Source organism: Mustela putorius, unplaced genomic scaffold, assembly GCF_011764305.1.
Source record: "Mustela putorius furo isolate JIRA1106 unplaced genomic scaffold, ASM1176430v1.1 tig00000196_pilon_pilon_pilon, whole genome shotgun sequence".
NCBI lineage: Eukaryota > Metazoa > Chordata > Mammalia > Carnivora > Mustelidae > Mustela > Mustela putorius.
Window position 1 is genome coordinate 1,779,295 of NW_025421310.1, and position 15,239 is coordinate 1,794,533.

General features: G+C 45.5%; 1 protein-coding gene across 3 annotated transcripts; it reads right to left on the reverse strand.

Annotated features, from left to right (window-relative positions):
• Nucleotides 1-1,044: 1,044 nt before the first annotated feature.
• Nucleotides 1,045-15,236, reverse strand: LOC101674033 (cytochrome P450 2B11-like). 3 transcript variants are annotated; one of them, XM_045076839.1, is made up of 10 exons: nt 14,071-15,236; nt 13,110-13,272; nt 12,877-13,026; nt 12,112-12,272; nt 11,539-11,715; nt 10,578-10,719; nt 9,452-9,639; nt 6,946-7,087; nt 3,942-4,137; nt 1,046-2,456 (listed from the first exon to the last, which is right to left on the reverse strand). In XM_045076839.1, the coding sequence occupies exons 1-10, from the start codon at nt 14,233-14,235 to the stop codon at nt 2,441-2,443; spliced, it is 1,500 nt and encodes a 499-aa protein (XP_044932774.1). In that variant the 5' UTR covers nt 14,236-15,236; the 3' UTR covers nt 1,046-2,440. The 3 variants fall into 3 exon arrangements, with proteins under 3 accessions (XP_004776141.1, XP_044932774.1, XP_004776139.1); XM_004776084.3 differs by lacking the exon at nt 3,942-4,137 and having other exon boundaries at nt 1,045-2,456; XM_004776082.3 differs by lacking the exon at nt 1,046-2,456 and having other exon boundaries at nt 2,797-4,137.
• Nucleotides 15,237-15,239: the final 3 nt, after the last annotated feature.

Consider the following 15,239-nt stretch of genomic DNA (forward strand, 5'->3'; position numbering starts at 1 on the left):
GGTGCAGTCAATCCTCAAGGGTATAGCCTATTTTATCAGAGTAGGTATGAGCCTGGTACATGTTGTAGTCAGCTCCGCCTGCCATAACAAAAAAACCACAGACCGTGTGGGTTAAACACATTTATTTATCACAGTTCGGGAGGATAGGAAGTCCCAGATCAAGATCCATGCTGATGGATCCTTTTCTCAGTGAGCAGCTTCTTGCTTACAGACACTGCCTTCTCCCACTATTGTCAGATGGTGGGGAGAGGGTACATGGTGCCTGCTATCTCTTCCTCGTCTTCTTCTTCTTATTTTTTTAAAAGATTTCATTTATATATTTTAGAGAGAGAGAGGGCACACACGGGGAAGAGAGGCAGAGGGAGAGGGAGAATCTTTAAGTAGACTCTGCATTGAGCTCAGAGCCGAACATGGGGCTCAGTCTCACAACCCTGAGATCATGACCTGAAGCCAAAACCAAGAGTTGGACACTGGCTGAGCCACCAAGGCATTCTACTTCCCCTTCTTATAAATGCTCTAATCTCACCCTGGGGGCTCCACCCACATGACCTTACCTAAACCCAATTTCCAGGGATGCCTGGGTGGCTTAATTGGATACGCATCTGCCTTTGGCTCAGGTCATGATCCCAGGGTTCTGGGATCGAGCCCACATCGGGCTCCTTGCTCAGCGGGGAGTCTGCTTTTCCCTCTGTCTGCCCCTCCTCCTGCTTGTGCTCGCTCGCTCTCCCTCTCAAATAAGTAAGTAAATATATCTATATCTATATCTATATCTATATATTTTTTTAGTGGGCAGCAACAAAGCAAGGTTTTTTGAGTGACAACAGTGATCATACAAAGATCCCAAGGAGGGAGGGGACTCTAGGGGGGTCCTAAAGAAGTAAAATCTTGCCCTAAATAAATCAAATCTTTAAAAGAAAAGAAATGCAACTTATGGGACACCTGGGTGGCTCAGTTGGTTAAGCGTCCAACTCTTGATTTTGGCTCAGGTTATGATCTCAGGGTCGTGGGATTGAGCCACAAGCCCAGCATGGAGCCCGTTTAAGATTCTCTCTCTCTGGCCCTCCCCCCGCCCTCTCTAAAAAAATAATAAGTAAAAAATAGTTTATGATATTTACTCATAATATTTACTCGTCTCCCAAAGCTATCTTAAGAATCAAGTGTGATGGTGACTTCAAAAGTACTTTGTAAGCAGGAAAGCACCTTATAAATAGCTGGTTGGTTTGGGAGGTCTTTTGCAGTGTTCTGTGACTGAACACTGTTGCTCTGAATTTGCTCCCCACTTCTTCCTATTCATTTCCTATCTTCATCAGTTCTGAGCTCTCTTCATAGCGCTCATCACTGTCTGCTATGATTTTATTTTTTAATTTTCTCCCTGACTTGATGTCAGTTCCCATTGGGCAGAGACATCTCCCTGATTTGCTGCCTAATCACCATCTCAGCATCCTAACATCAGATGAAACCTGGAGGATTTGTAAACTGCCCAAGGGCTTTATTTTTAAACCTTGATCAAGTGCTGTTCTATTTTGACTTGTACTATAGGTAGAAATAAAGCCCTTCATGAATGACAACTTCTCTGTGAAAGCTACAAATGAATTACTAAATATGCACTTTGTCAAATGGAAAAAAAATCACTTTATTACAATGCACCCTGCCACTCTGCTAAGATCTTTTGTAAACAGAAAAATTTTTATGTTACAAAATGCTGTATAGACCACGTGCAGTATTTACAAATACTCTATCCCATGTGCCATTTGGAATCTTTGTAAGTGGTAAAGTGCTTTGTAAATGTCAAACTACTTAAAAACTACAGAATGTTCTGTAAACAACAAGGAGTTCTGTATACTACAGAACACTCTGCCTCAAAGAGTTTTGCTAAAGGCAAACAATATTTTTAAATGCAAAATAATCTGTCCACATCAAATACCTCTGTAATTATAAAGTGCTCTTCAACTGCAAAACACTTTACATTTTGGAAAGATAAATAGACTGATACATAATTTAAAATAAATTACTGATAAGAGGCAAAGTCTCTGACACAGTGTAAGGTCCTGGGTACCCTAAGTAGTAATTTGTAAATAGGTGCATGTTTGTTGATGGTCTCCCGCTTTGTTAAGTATGTGAATTGTTGGTTATTCAATGTCACTTCTTTCTCCTCCTCTGGAATCTGGGTGGAATTTGTAGCTGCCCTGGCCAGTGGAATGCATACCAGACTTCCAAGGCAAGGTTCTAAAAGGCAGTAGTTTCTACCTGGCTCTCTCTGTTCCATCTTCCACTCCCACTGATTCCCCATGAGTTTAGTGCCAGCAACCCAATCTCACCCCTACTGGAGGATGCCTGGGCTGGCCCATCAATGGCTCTTGAACAACCTCCATCCCACACAAATCAGCTTCCACAGCTTTCCTTCTGGCCACCTGCCGCAGCTGAGCCTGAGTCTTACAGTTCATGGCCCCAATTCCCTAGGGAAGGGAAGAAACACTGGTTAGCTCCACATGTGACCTCAACCATGACCCATCCCTCAGCTGTGAAGGTATAGCCCAGACTGTCCAAAGACCATAATCAGAGATGCAGTAAGCCCCCACCCACCCCAGAACACTGCCTCCCTTCTCCTGAGCACTGGGACCAAGCACGTGTCTGGGGTTGAGGCAGAGAGGATGGGACAGGGAAGGGGCGTTACTCTGGCTGACTGGGACCCCCTATCCCCACATCCATCCTCGTGGGTATAGGAACTAGCTACCCCTCCCATGCTTCTCCCTGCAACAGCCTTACTCCAGACATGCCTTGAATGGCCCCTCAGCATGGGACAGGAGGGAAACCGAGGCACAGGGCTGAATGGACAGGCACCCCCTCTCCACAGCACCCTAGTGTCAAGAGCTCAGCCTGGAGAGTCACTGGACTCTGGTATATCAGGCTCTGCCTTCAGGCCAATGACGTCACCTCCTGGAGGATTTATTTACTTGTCAGACACTTCAGGGCTATTTGCTTGGTGCCAAGCCATGTTCTAGCCACTCTGGCCATACTGTCTCATGGAATCTTCAATGCCACTTTGGAGGAGCATCTGGGAGGGGAGTTCTGGCCCCATCCTTCCAGAGCCTCCGGTCCGAAGGCAGAAATGGAAGAACACCTGCCTTCCATTCCCAGTGGAGAGTAAAACAAACATAAGGCCACCCTGCACACAGATGTCCACAACGGCACTGTTCACAAGAGCCAAAAGGTGTCAACAAGCCACGTGCCAATCACCTGATGGGGGGATAAACCAAACGTGGTATTTCCATCCAGCAGAATATTATTCAGCCCTCAAAAGTACAGTGTTTCCTTTTGGGGCGAAGAACATGATTGGATGCTGGACAGAGACAATGATTGCATGATACTGTGATTGTACAAAATGCCATTGAATTGTATACTTTAAGATGGTGAGTGTTTAATTTTGTTATGTGAATTTTAGCCCCCCCCCCAAAAAAAAAAGGAAGAAAAGAAAAGGAAAAACAAGAGGCATGGTAGCAAGATAGCCGTTGGGTCCAGAAAGAGTAGAACTTTATTTTGATCTCGGTTTTCGTGGATAAGAGCAGAGAAATAGGGGAGGTGTTTTAAAGTACACAGCCCAGAGGCTGAGGGCCACAGTGGCTTTTTCAACTCAGAGAAAGAACAGGAGGGTTAGGGGTGGTTGGGTATAGGTGTGGGCCTCCGTTTCCCCAACTGCACAATGGATGGTGATGACACCAAGTTACTGAAGGTATTTCATGGCCCTGAAGGCCAAGGTTTTACCCTCCATCAACAGGGCAGGCCATCTAGGGATGAAGGGTGAAGACAGTATGCAAACAGAGGAGATTACAGAAGGGATTTTCCCCAGGGGAGAGTGAGCAGGGAGGAGTCAGGAGGCCTCCACAGACTGCTTGTGGGCAGAGGTGGGGGCTAGAAGGAAGAGCTCCAAGGGGATCTACAACCTTGGTGCCACTCCCTGGCGGGGCAGGAAGCAGAGCTGGAACTCAGGGGGCATTTTTCCCAGCCCATTCCTCCGGGGAGTGATATCAATATCTTCCAGGGCCTTGGGAGATCTCAAGGTGAAGTTCTGTAGCACAGAGGTCAAGATCAGGAAGAGCTCCGAGCGGGCCAGGCTCTCACCCAGGCAGAAGCGTCTTCCTGAGGGTGTGAGGGGGACTTGTGTCATTGGGGGAGCCCTCAGGAGCACTCAGCTGCCCCACCCCCACTCTCCTGGGACATTTGCGTGCTCATTTACACAAATTTACATATGAGGTACTTCTGTTCTTGTCCTCAACACAGGCAACACCAGTGTATTCGTGCATGCCTGTTTCTATCTGGTCCCACGTGTCTCAGCCTGTCCTCTATGGTGTCCTCCTCTGTCTCTCTTGGTCCCCAGTCTTTGCCTGTTAAGAGTTCTTTCTCTGTGATATCTCTAGTTAAGTATATTCTCAGCCCAGCTGATGTTTTGAGAAAATGTGCAAATAGTGGAAAAAATCTTGCAAGCATGCCCTGGATATGAGGAATCATGAGAGAGAAGTAGAGGGGAACTGAAGCCTCTGAGGTCTTGGGTCTGGACCATACCTAGGAGGCGGGCCCCTCTACTTAACAGGCTATTAAAATGTAGAACTACTCTGGGGGATGCCTGGGTGGTTACCCACTGAGCCACCCAGGATCTCAGGGTCCTGGGATCAAGCCCCTCATCGGGCTCTCTGCTCAGCAGGGAGCCTGCTTCCCCCTCTCTCTCTGCCTACTGCCTACTCCTGATCTCTCTGTCAAATAAATAAATAAAATCTTTAAAAAAAAAATATATAGAACTACTCTGAACTCTCAGTGTGCAGCCGCTGCTCTGACCTTCTAAGTGTCCCACTCTTCTGATCACCTTGGTCTCCTCCAAGCCCCTGGACCTACCCGCAATCAGCACTAATGGCATGAGCCTTCCAGACCCAGTCCCCATACCCCAACCAGTGACAGTCTCAATTGGTTGGTGGGCCTCGTCATACTTGATAAACATTCAGAAAATCACCCCTGCCTCTCCTTTCTCCCTGCAAGCTGGGGTCAACCACCACAGAAGTGTCCCATCTAATTGGAGCCTGGGTGGGATCCCATATGCAGCAAATTTTCTAGAATACAGCTAGTCTATGTCGTTTGGTTATGGAACACTGAGCTGAGGGAGACAAAGAGGCTCTGTGAACAAGAGCCACTATCTCCTCTTGAGTGTCTTAGAAATAAATTTAGCAAGAAATATGCAAAACTTGATTAAGAAAACAAAAGCCCGAGATGCCACCACATCATACAAGAGTTGGTTCAGTGGACACACACTCTAGTTTTGTCTGGCATATCTCAAATTTCTCAAGTTGTCAAAGCTGTCCAGATGAATCTGCAAATTTAAGTTAATCCCAATAAAATTTCAGTGGGATTTTTTGAGAATTTGAAAAAAAGTTCTAAAGAGTACTTGAAAGAAAAACAAAATGTGTTACAATGACCATGTAACTATGTGGGAAAGAAGGGTAATGGAGGGAGTTAGACCCTGTAAAATAATGGAACTTATTACACAGGTATAATAATTCAAATAGTATGGTATAGCTAGAAAAGACACATCCATGAACCAGTGTGGATATAGGTCAGTATAAGTAAGCCAGGAATAGACCTAAGGAGATTTAAAATGTTAGCCTATGATAAATTTCAAGCCAGTGGCTAAAAATTGAATTAATTGATAGGTGAACGAAGGCACTTGTACAACTACCACAGTGAGTGAATATTCCTTATATTTTTTGCCCTAGGTCCCCCCTGGGCCTCATTCTAGTCTGGGGCTTGGATTTCAACAACTGGCAAATAAGAAATAAATCAATTCCTTTTCCTCTTTCCCATCCCTACTGTTCTCTTTTTCTTTTCCTTTCTTTTTTTTTTTTTTTTTAAGATTTAATTTATTTATCAGAGAGAGAGTGCACAGCAGACAGAGGCGGAGAGAGAAGCAGGCTCCCTGCCAAGCAAGGAGCTGGATTCAGGACTCGATCCCAGGACCCTGGAATCATGACCTGAGCCAAAGGCAGCGGCTTAACCAACTGAGCCACCCAGGCATCCTCGTGCTCTCTTTTTCATCTTACCTTCCTTTTATCTACCTACCTATTATCTATCTGTCTACCCATCACCTATCTTTGTGTGTGTGCATATGTTTAACAGAAAATATAGAAGGATATCCTCTGTGATATTAACAAGTCTGGGTTTTGGAGCTCCTCTCTACTTGCTAGATGGGATGCTTCCCAATTCATGAATCTGTTAATAAAGCCTATTCAATTTTTTGTTAAAGTCTGATTTTGACAGTGAATTACAGGTGATTTCTACTTTAATTTTATTGCCTCCTTGTTTGTATAAAAATCAGAAATAAACAATAAAGTTCTTGGGGCGCCTGGGTGGCTCAGTGGTTTAAGCCTCTGCCTTCGGCTCAGGTCATGATTCCATGGTCCTGCGATGGAGCCCTGCATCAGGCTCTCTGCTCAGCAGGGAGCCTGCTTCAGGGATCCTGCTTCCCTTCCTCTCTCTCTGCCTACTTGTGATCTCTGTCTGTCAAATGAATAAATAAAACCTTTTAAAAAATAATAAAGTTCTTTTTATTTTGAAAGAAAAGCTCAAATGCCTTTCTGAATTCTTGGCACATGGCAGAACGCTCAATAATGGATCCCTCATTTGTCTGTTCTTTGTGTGAGAATGTGAGAGCATGTGTGTGTCTTTATCTTTTACTTCATCTCCGTCATTGACTTAAGTCTCTGTCTTCTCTATTATACCCCCTCTTTTCCTTCTCCCACACCTTCTATGTCTCTGTAGATTTCTTGCTTTTTCTTTTCTTCTGAATCCTCATCTTTTTCAAAAATCTTCACTGTGTGTTTGGGGTTAGACAAAGGGAGAAAGTCACCCAAAGGGCAGGTGGTGAGCAGGAGTTCTCAAAATGTGGGTAAGGTCTCAGCTTACCTAGGGAGAATGGGATAAAGGTCTCCTGCGTCCTGAAGTTGCCCTCCGCATCCAGGAAGTGGCCAGGGTGGAACGTTTCTGGCTTCTCAAAGTGGCATGGGTCATGGAGGACAGAGCTCAAGAAGGGATACACAGTGGTGCCCTAAGAGGGTGTCAAAGCCAAGAGGACCCAAATGGGCATGAACAAGGAGCGGCTGAATCAATGATGGTACATCCACAATGGATTAACAATAGCTTCATCCTTTGTATGGTTCTACAGTTGGTGGCTGATATTTTGAGTAACTTTGCCCCATTTGGTTAATAGTTGTGTCCCAAGCCTTCTAGGTATCCCCACCAACTACCCCAGCCATCCCCTCTTCCTCCAAGACCCTTCGGACTTCTCCATAATCCATCGACTGAAATTTTCACATTTGGCTCTGCTGTTCCAGACCACAGCACTAACATGGGTGATGCAAAAAGTGGATCAAATGAATTTTTTGATTAACCAGTACATATAGAAGTTATGTTTACACTATGCTATACTCTATTAGGTGAGCAAAAAGCATTATGTCTGGGAAAATATTTAATAATTACAATTAATTTCACAATACATTATTGCTAAAAAATGTTAATCATAATTTGAGCTTTCAGCAAGTCATAATCTCGCTGAGAAGGGTCTCACCCAGTGTTGACGGCTGCCAAAAGATCAGGGAGGTAGTTGCTGATGGTTGGAATGACTGTGGTAATTTCTTTCTTTCTTCCTTTGTTTCTTCCTTCCTTCCTTTCTCCCTTTTTTTCCTTCCGTCCTACCTTCCTTCCTTCCTCCCTTTCTTCTATTTTCTTTTTATTAAAGTAAGCTGTATGCCCAGTGTGGGGCTTGAACTCATGACCCTGAGATCAAGAGTCAGATGCTCTACCTGACTAAGCCAGATACATGCCTCTGGTTGTGAGCAATTTCTCAAAATAAGACAAAAATGAAGTCTGCCTCATTGATTGACTCTTCCTTTTACAAAGAATTTTGTAGCATGTGATGCTGTTGGATAGCATTTTACCCAACTTCTTTCAAAATTGGAATCAGTCCTCTCAAATCCTACCAACACTTTATCATAAAAGCACATGAGTATGAGAATATGTGATATTTTAAATCCTTTGTTGTCATTTCAATAATCTTAACAACAGGTTCCCCAAGAGTAGATTCCATCTCAGAAAACCACCAATAACAGATCATCATAAAAAACATAATAATAATGAAAAAATCTGAAATATTTTGAAAATTACCAAAATATGACACAGTGACATGAGGTGAGCAAAGGTTGGTGGAAAAATGGCACCAAAATACATGCTCAATGGAGAACACATTACATTACTGAAGTATGTATTACAATAGAGCTGTAACAACTTTCAATCTCTAAAAAAGCAATATTTGCAAACTGCAATAAAGCAACATGCACTAAAAGGAAGTATGCCTAAATTCTCATGGGTTAGTGCCCACTAGGTGATTAGATATTACCCTTAGGTATATCTGTGCTTGGGAATCTGTGCAACCACAGAAAATATGAGTTAGAACCATAGGTATTGACTTGAAAATATACTAACAGCATACTATTGTTATATTATGAAAAGAAAGACACACACACAAAAACATACAATAAAAGATAAGTTGCACATTGCAATGATTTGCACATGAAGACATGAGGGGAAGGAAGGAAACACAAGTTTCAAAGTGATAGATAAATATGAATTGAATTGGGGCACCTGGGTGGCACAGTTAATCATCTAACTCTTGGTTTCACCTCAGATTGTGATCTCAGGGTAGTGAGATTGAGCCCTGTGTCAGGTTCTGTGTTCAGCCTAGAGTCTGCTTAAGATTCTCTCTCTTGGGGCGCCTTGGTGGCTCAGTGGGCTAAGCCTCTGCCTTTGGCTCAGCTCATGATCTCAGGGTCCTGGGATCAAGCCCAACATTGGGTTCTCCTCTCAGCGGGGAGCCTGCTTCCCCCTCTCTCTCTGCCTGCCTCTCTGCCTACTTGTGCTCTCTCTCTCTCTCTCTCTCTTTCAAATAAATAAATAAATAACATCCTTAAAAAAGAAAAGTCTCTCTCTCTCTGACCCTCCCTCCATGGGCTTTTTCTCTCTCTTTCTCTTTAAAATAAATAAATAAACCCTTAAAAAATAAACTTATCTATTCTGTGTATATATGGAGTGCATGTTCATATAAACTTAAAGAAATTATAGAAAGAGAAATAAAGCTTTGAATGTCTTCTCATGAAAGAGGAAAGTAGGGGAGATGACAAAATGCTTTAAAAAAAAAAACAGCTCTATTGTAATACATACCTCAGTAAGTATATGGTTCCCCCCAGTGTATCCAACATCTAATAAAGGTTTAAAAAAAAGGACAGAAGGGAGAAGATTTTTCTACATTTCCAAAATCTGTCTCCTTCCCATAGAAATCTGGAAATAATAATTCCCATTGTGATCCATTGACCAGAGACATGAACCATAAGGCTACACCAAGATTCTGTGGTCTCACCTTAGGGAGATGATATCCCCGGAAGTGAGTGTCCTTGATGACACAGCGCGGAACACCAAGGGGGAGGATGTCACTGAATCTCTGAATTTCATGGATGACGGCGTCTGTGTAAGGCATTTTCGCCCGATCTTCAAGGGCTGGGAGATGGTGTGAGCCAATCACTCTGTCAATCTCCTCCTGGACTTTCTCTTAAAATGGTAAGGATGGAAGGAGGGGGTAACATCAAGGAATGTCAGTAACAGTGGGCTCAACAAAGTCATACAGAAGATGATCTGCAGACTGGGGAGAAGAGGTGTCTTGTGAACTCTTTGCTAAGATGTTGGGTTATTGTTCCTTCTCAATGAAAGGAACATTCATTGATTTTTCAATGAATGAAAGTCAGTGGCTTCATTGTGGGGAAGTCTTGTCTGATGTTTCCACTCTAGTTATGAGTGGAGATCAGTTGAGTAATGATGGGTGGGTGGAAACTCAATCAACACTTAAGGCTATCTTTTTCTTTTCTTTTCTTTTTAACTAATAATGGGTATGGCTGGGACTGGTGTCATATCATTTTGTCCCAGTGACTTGCTATGTGATCTTGAATAAACCACTTTCCCAATCTGGCCCTCAAATTGATTACCTGTAAAATAAGGGAATTTGATTAGATAAGAGTTTCTCCAAGTCTGATCTGCAGACTGTCAGCATGAGAACTGAATGAAGGCCTTTCTAATTAGCTACAAATCAGCAATATACTTCAAAGAGTCAAGTTCTTTGTTAACCTCAAAGCGTTCTGTCAAGAGTCATGTGGTTTTGTAAACTGCGAAATGCTTTGTGAATGATACTCCATGATTGGAGCATCTCTCCTAAACCATGAAGCATTTTACAATTCACCTTATGTACTTCATAAAAGTACCTTTCAAGCCACAGGAGCTTCACTGAATGGAAAACATTTTGTAAACTGTAAATTACCCTGTCAACTCCAAAGTGCTTTGTTCTCAGCAAAACTTTATAATAAGCTACCAGTCCCTCCAGGGGTGTATCTTTGCTGACTGAAGTGGTCTGTCTTCACCCATCACACGACCACCCTCCAGTATGGCTGCAAGACCCTCGGCTCTTTCTGGCCTTTGACCACCAATGCCCAGCTCACCTACAACATCAGGGTTCTTAAGAAGGAGTACAAATCCATGCAAGAGAGTGTTGCTGGAGCTCTCTGTGCCGGCGAGAAACAGCGAGACAACCGTGTAGACAAGGTTCTTAAAGTGAAACTCGCTCTCAGGATCAGAGCTCTCCTGGGGATAGCAACAGACAATCCTTAACATCTCCCCTTGTAAAGATTCTCAGCTTCTAGATCTTTTCTTCCAACCCACCTCCATGTAACTCTGTGCCAGTTTCTTCTTTCTTTCTTTTTTCTTTTTGGTATTTCCTTTTTTCCGTATTCGAGGCCAACAGTGGAGCAAAAGGGTGGGCTCTGGACCCAAACTGCCTACGTCCAAATTAAAGTCCTACCATTCACTAGTTAGGAGTCTTTGGGTAAGGAGCTTAACCTCTCTGTGCCTTAGTTCATCATCTGGGGTTGTTTTGATGTTATGTTTGTAAGTACTCCATACATGTTAGGGATTAATATTTTTTTGGTTTTTGCTACCTTTCTTTGGGTCTCTCTCTCTCTTTGCAGTTGTCTATCCAGGGGTGATAGTGAAATACTGAATAACCAGCTACGCACTTGCCAGACCAATCAGAATAGACACGGGCCTCTGACCAATCAGAACAGAAATTGGCCTCTGACCAATCAGAACAGTAATAGGCCTCTGTCTATTTAGGACGCGAGGAGGTGGAGAAGGGTCCCGAAGAACCGCTGTGTGGGGCCGGTGGTCGCTAGGTCTTTTAGTTGCTACCTCAGACCACCGTTCCAGGAGAGTCTGGGAAAGCTGAGGAAGGACTGGGAGATGGGAAGGGAGGGTGGGCTAGTGGCTTTCTTACCAATTTGCAGGGAAGTATTTCAACATTTAAACATCACATACATCGTACCCAAACATATCAAGTTAGCTCGATATCAGTAGTGTGCCCATCGCTCTCTTTCCCACCCACCCCTCATCCAGCTTGGCCCTTGCCTTGTCCATGCAGACCAGGAAGGAATCGATGAAGTCCTTTGGGGCGCTGGGGTCCAGCATTTCCTGGTGCCTCTGGATGTTCTTAATGACAAAATCTTCAATTTCTTGGACTTTGCTGTACACGTCCCTGTGGATGCCCGGAAAGTATTTCAGGATGCCGGAGAAGACTTCAAACATCTGCAGGGAAGCAAGGAGGTCCCAGAGTTTGTTCCCTCTGGGCTGGTGCTGCAGGATTGAGGCTGTGCCCTGCATGGCACAGCAATAACTAAAGGGCTTAATTCACCCCCTGGCCTTGGGGAATGGCGCGCCTCCCAGTTGAGCAAACAAGTATATATGTACACACTCAGTGGTGTGTGAACGAGTACACCTTGGCCCAATCATGCTTACCTCTACTGGGATTTCCTCTCTCATAGGCCTCCCTTTCCTAAGGTCTATTTCCTACCTTCAGCCTGACTCATCACCTTTGGTGTCTTCTTGCATCAGTGTTAAGACAAAAAGCATCTGATTTTTGCCCAGGGTCCACCCACCCCAATTCCTGCTCACCCCCACTCCCCACGGAACCTTTGGCTTCACCTGGCTATAGAAAGAGCTGGAAAGATCGGAGATATCATTCATTAAATGTAGCAACCGTAGGAATCCAGGGTCCTGGTTATTGAAGCACTGTCCAAAGATGATAGTACAGATGATGTTAGCCATGGCGGAGTGAAAGAAGAAGGTGGGATCCAGATGGGCCCCTGTGAACAGGAGTTCTGTCATGGTAGGGCCCTACATGGTGCTTCTGGGAGGCTCTGACCTGGCCGGTGCCATCTCAGCTTGGTTGGTTGGTCTCTTTCTCTTTCCCTCCGCCAGCCTGCCTTTGCTGGTTCTCTTATGATTTTTTTCCTGGACATCTCAGGCTTTTGTCTCATGGTTTTCTTGGGCTCTGTCTGGATCTGACCCTCTTGGTGCACCTTCGTCTTTCTCTGGTTTTGTCTCTGGCTCTTTGTTTGAGACTCAGCCCCTTCTTCTCCGTCCTCTCTCTTTCCATGTCCGTCTTCTTGGCCCTCTCCCCCTGACTCTATTACCCTTTTCTTTCTATGTCCTTTCCTTTACAGTTTCTGCTTCTGGATCGATCTTTGTCAGGGTCCTGGGTTTTCCCTCTGACTTGCTTCTCTGTCTGCTTTCTCTGCCTTTTCCTCTCTGTGTCCCTGTTTTCTTCATTCTCTTTCTCTTTCTATCTGTCTCCTTCTCTCTTTCCTTGAACTTGTCTCTGCATCTCTCTGTCTCTGGGTCGTTCTGTCTCCATCTCACCCACCCCCTGCCTGCCCATCCACCCCCTGCCCCTGCCCCTGGGCTCACCCTGGGATTTCTGGAGCTCCTCTACCAGACGCTGAGCCTCCTCCTGGATTTGCTTCTCAATGCTCTGCTTCCCCATCCCAAACTCTCTCATGGTGAGCTGAGAGAACTGCCGAAGGACCTTCCAAGACTTTCCATGGGCAAAGGCCACACCTGATTGGGAGGGCACAGAGGGAAGTTTGGGAGGACACATGAGGCGTCCCCTAGTCTTTTCCCAACCCCCACACCCCACTCACCTCTCCCCTTGAAGAAGGGATCGATGATGGCGATGTGTCCTCGGCCAGAGAAAGCCTCAGCTTGATCCACCAGAGCCTCTTTCACTGCCTTGTACCCACACAGGATGACAACAGGCCGGGGTCCCAGGTAGACTGTGAAGACTTCCCCGTATTTCTTCTGCAGCTGTGGAGGCGGGGTCCAGCTCTCACTCTCTCACTCAAGAGAAGAGTCTCCATCCTTACACCTGGGTCACACCCTCCAGTCTAGCCTAACCACCACCACCAGTCCCCATCGAATCCCTATCAAGGAAGAAGGGAGACCCGAACTCTGCAGCTTCTTCCAAGCCTCCCTCATACACCCTTGCCCCAAATGCTCTCATCTCTCAGCTTTTCCAAGAACTCTCCCAACTCTGCAGCTTCTTCCAAGCCTCCCTCATACACCCTTGCCCCAAATGCTCTCATCTCTCAGCTTTTCCAAGAACTCTCCCAACTTCAAATTTAAAAAATGGCAGAGACTCAGGGTGCCTGGGTGGCTCATTTGGGATAGAGCCCCGCATCAGGCAGGCTCCCTGCTCAGCAGGGAGTCTGCTTTCCCTTCTCCCTCTGCCTCTTCCCTGGCCCCTGCTCTCTTCCTCAAATAAATAAACAAAATCTTTTTTAAAAAATGACAGTGACTCCTCATATGTAAGCTCTAGTACCTCTCCCTCCCAAACCTTGCAGGACCCAGCTCAAAGCTTCACGTCTACCATCATAATTTCTCCCCCCAGTCTACCTTCCCTGCATTCCTTCTTATAGGAATTCCAGAAGCTTCTCTCGTGGACATATTGGGCCAGATGGCAGATCAAGGCTGGAAGAAGGTAATCCCCAAGCTGGCCTGAGAAGTCCCAACCACAGTTTGAACCCCAACTGCCTTGCTGCTTGCGAGCTCTTACCTGTCCACCCATCTTCTGCTTATCCTCCTCCTTCCCCCTCTCCAACTCACCAACTGGAAGGTCTTGAGAAAGCCCTGGTGGTCTATTTGCAAAATGTTCCCCAGGAAGGGCAGAGGCCAAGGTCCTGGAGGGAGGCATCCCCGGGAGGTTGGGTGACCCCAGAGTAGCAAGAGGCCAATGAGGACACCGAGAAACAGGACAGTTGACAGCATCATGGTCCTGGCTGTGTCTGCTTTCCATCCTGCTGCCCCTCTTTAAAGGGAGGCTGCTCTGTTGTTTGTCACTTTTTTGGGTTGGTGGGGGCGGGTGTGTCATAAATCTACCTTGGGATAGCTCTTGGGAGCTCTCCAGCAACAGGGAGCCCAAAGTTGGCAGGTGCTGCAGAAGCCAGGATGTTTAGCATCTTACATGGGTCCCAAAACCAGCCTTCTATTGGCCTCTGGCTGCCTGGAGGTATCTTAGCAGACAGTGCCCTTGAACCTGGAATACCTTCCTGTAGGTAGGGTAGTGGCGTCAGCCTGTGGAACACATAGAGGTTGGTGAGGGAAGGTTGCACCACAAGGATGGCTCTTGGCCAGTTTTCTCAAAGGGTGGCATTGCATCATGAGAGACTGAGAATAGCTAGAAGGCAGAACTGGTACATCCTGTGTTCTTTGGGAACAGAAACTTGTTCTGGTCGTCAGAAGAAGATGAGATATGAAGACAAAGACAAGGTCTGATGGGGGAAGTCTAGCTCCGTGTTGAGGGTGCCTTTGGGTTGCCTGATTCACCCATTCATTCATTCATTCATTCATTCCTCAGCAAATATTTTGCCTTCTTGGAACTGACCTGGCAGTGAAGAAGTTCTCACCTTCCAGAAAGATCCCTAGTGACCTGACAATAGATGGGTCTCACATAGAATAGCATGGATCCCCATCTGACTAGGCTTTGGATGTTTATTTGAGTTTCAGGGGGATTGAAGGGCGCTATCGGGGAATCCAAGGCCCCAGCATAGCTCCCATGCAGCTCAGGGAGTTGTGGGCTGAGGAGACCCTTGCCCCAAAGGAAGCAGTAGAGAGAGTCTTTGGAAACGAGGACAGCAATGGTCTACAGTGTGGATGAACTTCCAAAATATGATGCTGGGTGACAGAAGCCAGACACAACAGAGCACATATTGTATGATTCCATTTATATGAAATACACAGACCAGGCAAAGCCATAGAGACTGAAAGCAGATTGG

Coding starts and splice junctions, on each gene's coding strand:
- LOC101674033 (XM_045076839.1), bottom strand. CDS start 14,235: ATGATGCTGTCAACTGTCCTGTTTCTCGGTGTCCTCATTGGCCTCTTG. Junction 13,273..14,070: donor TTCTCAAGACCTTCCAGTTG/GTGAGTTGGAGA, acceptor CCGCCTCCACAG/CTGCAGAAGAAATACGGGGA. Junction 9,640..10,577: donor TAAGAACCCTGATGTTGTAG/GTGAGCTGGGCA, acceptor TACCATTTTAAG/AGAAAGTCCAGGAGGAGATT.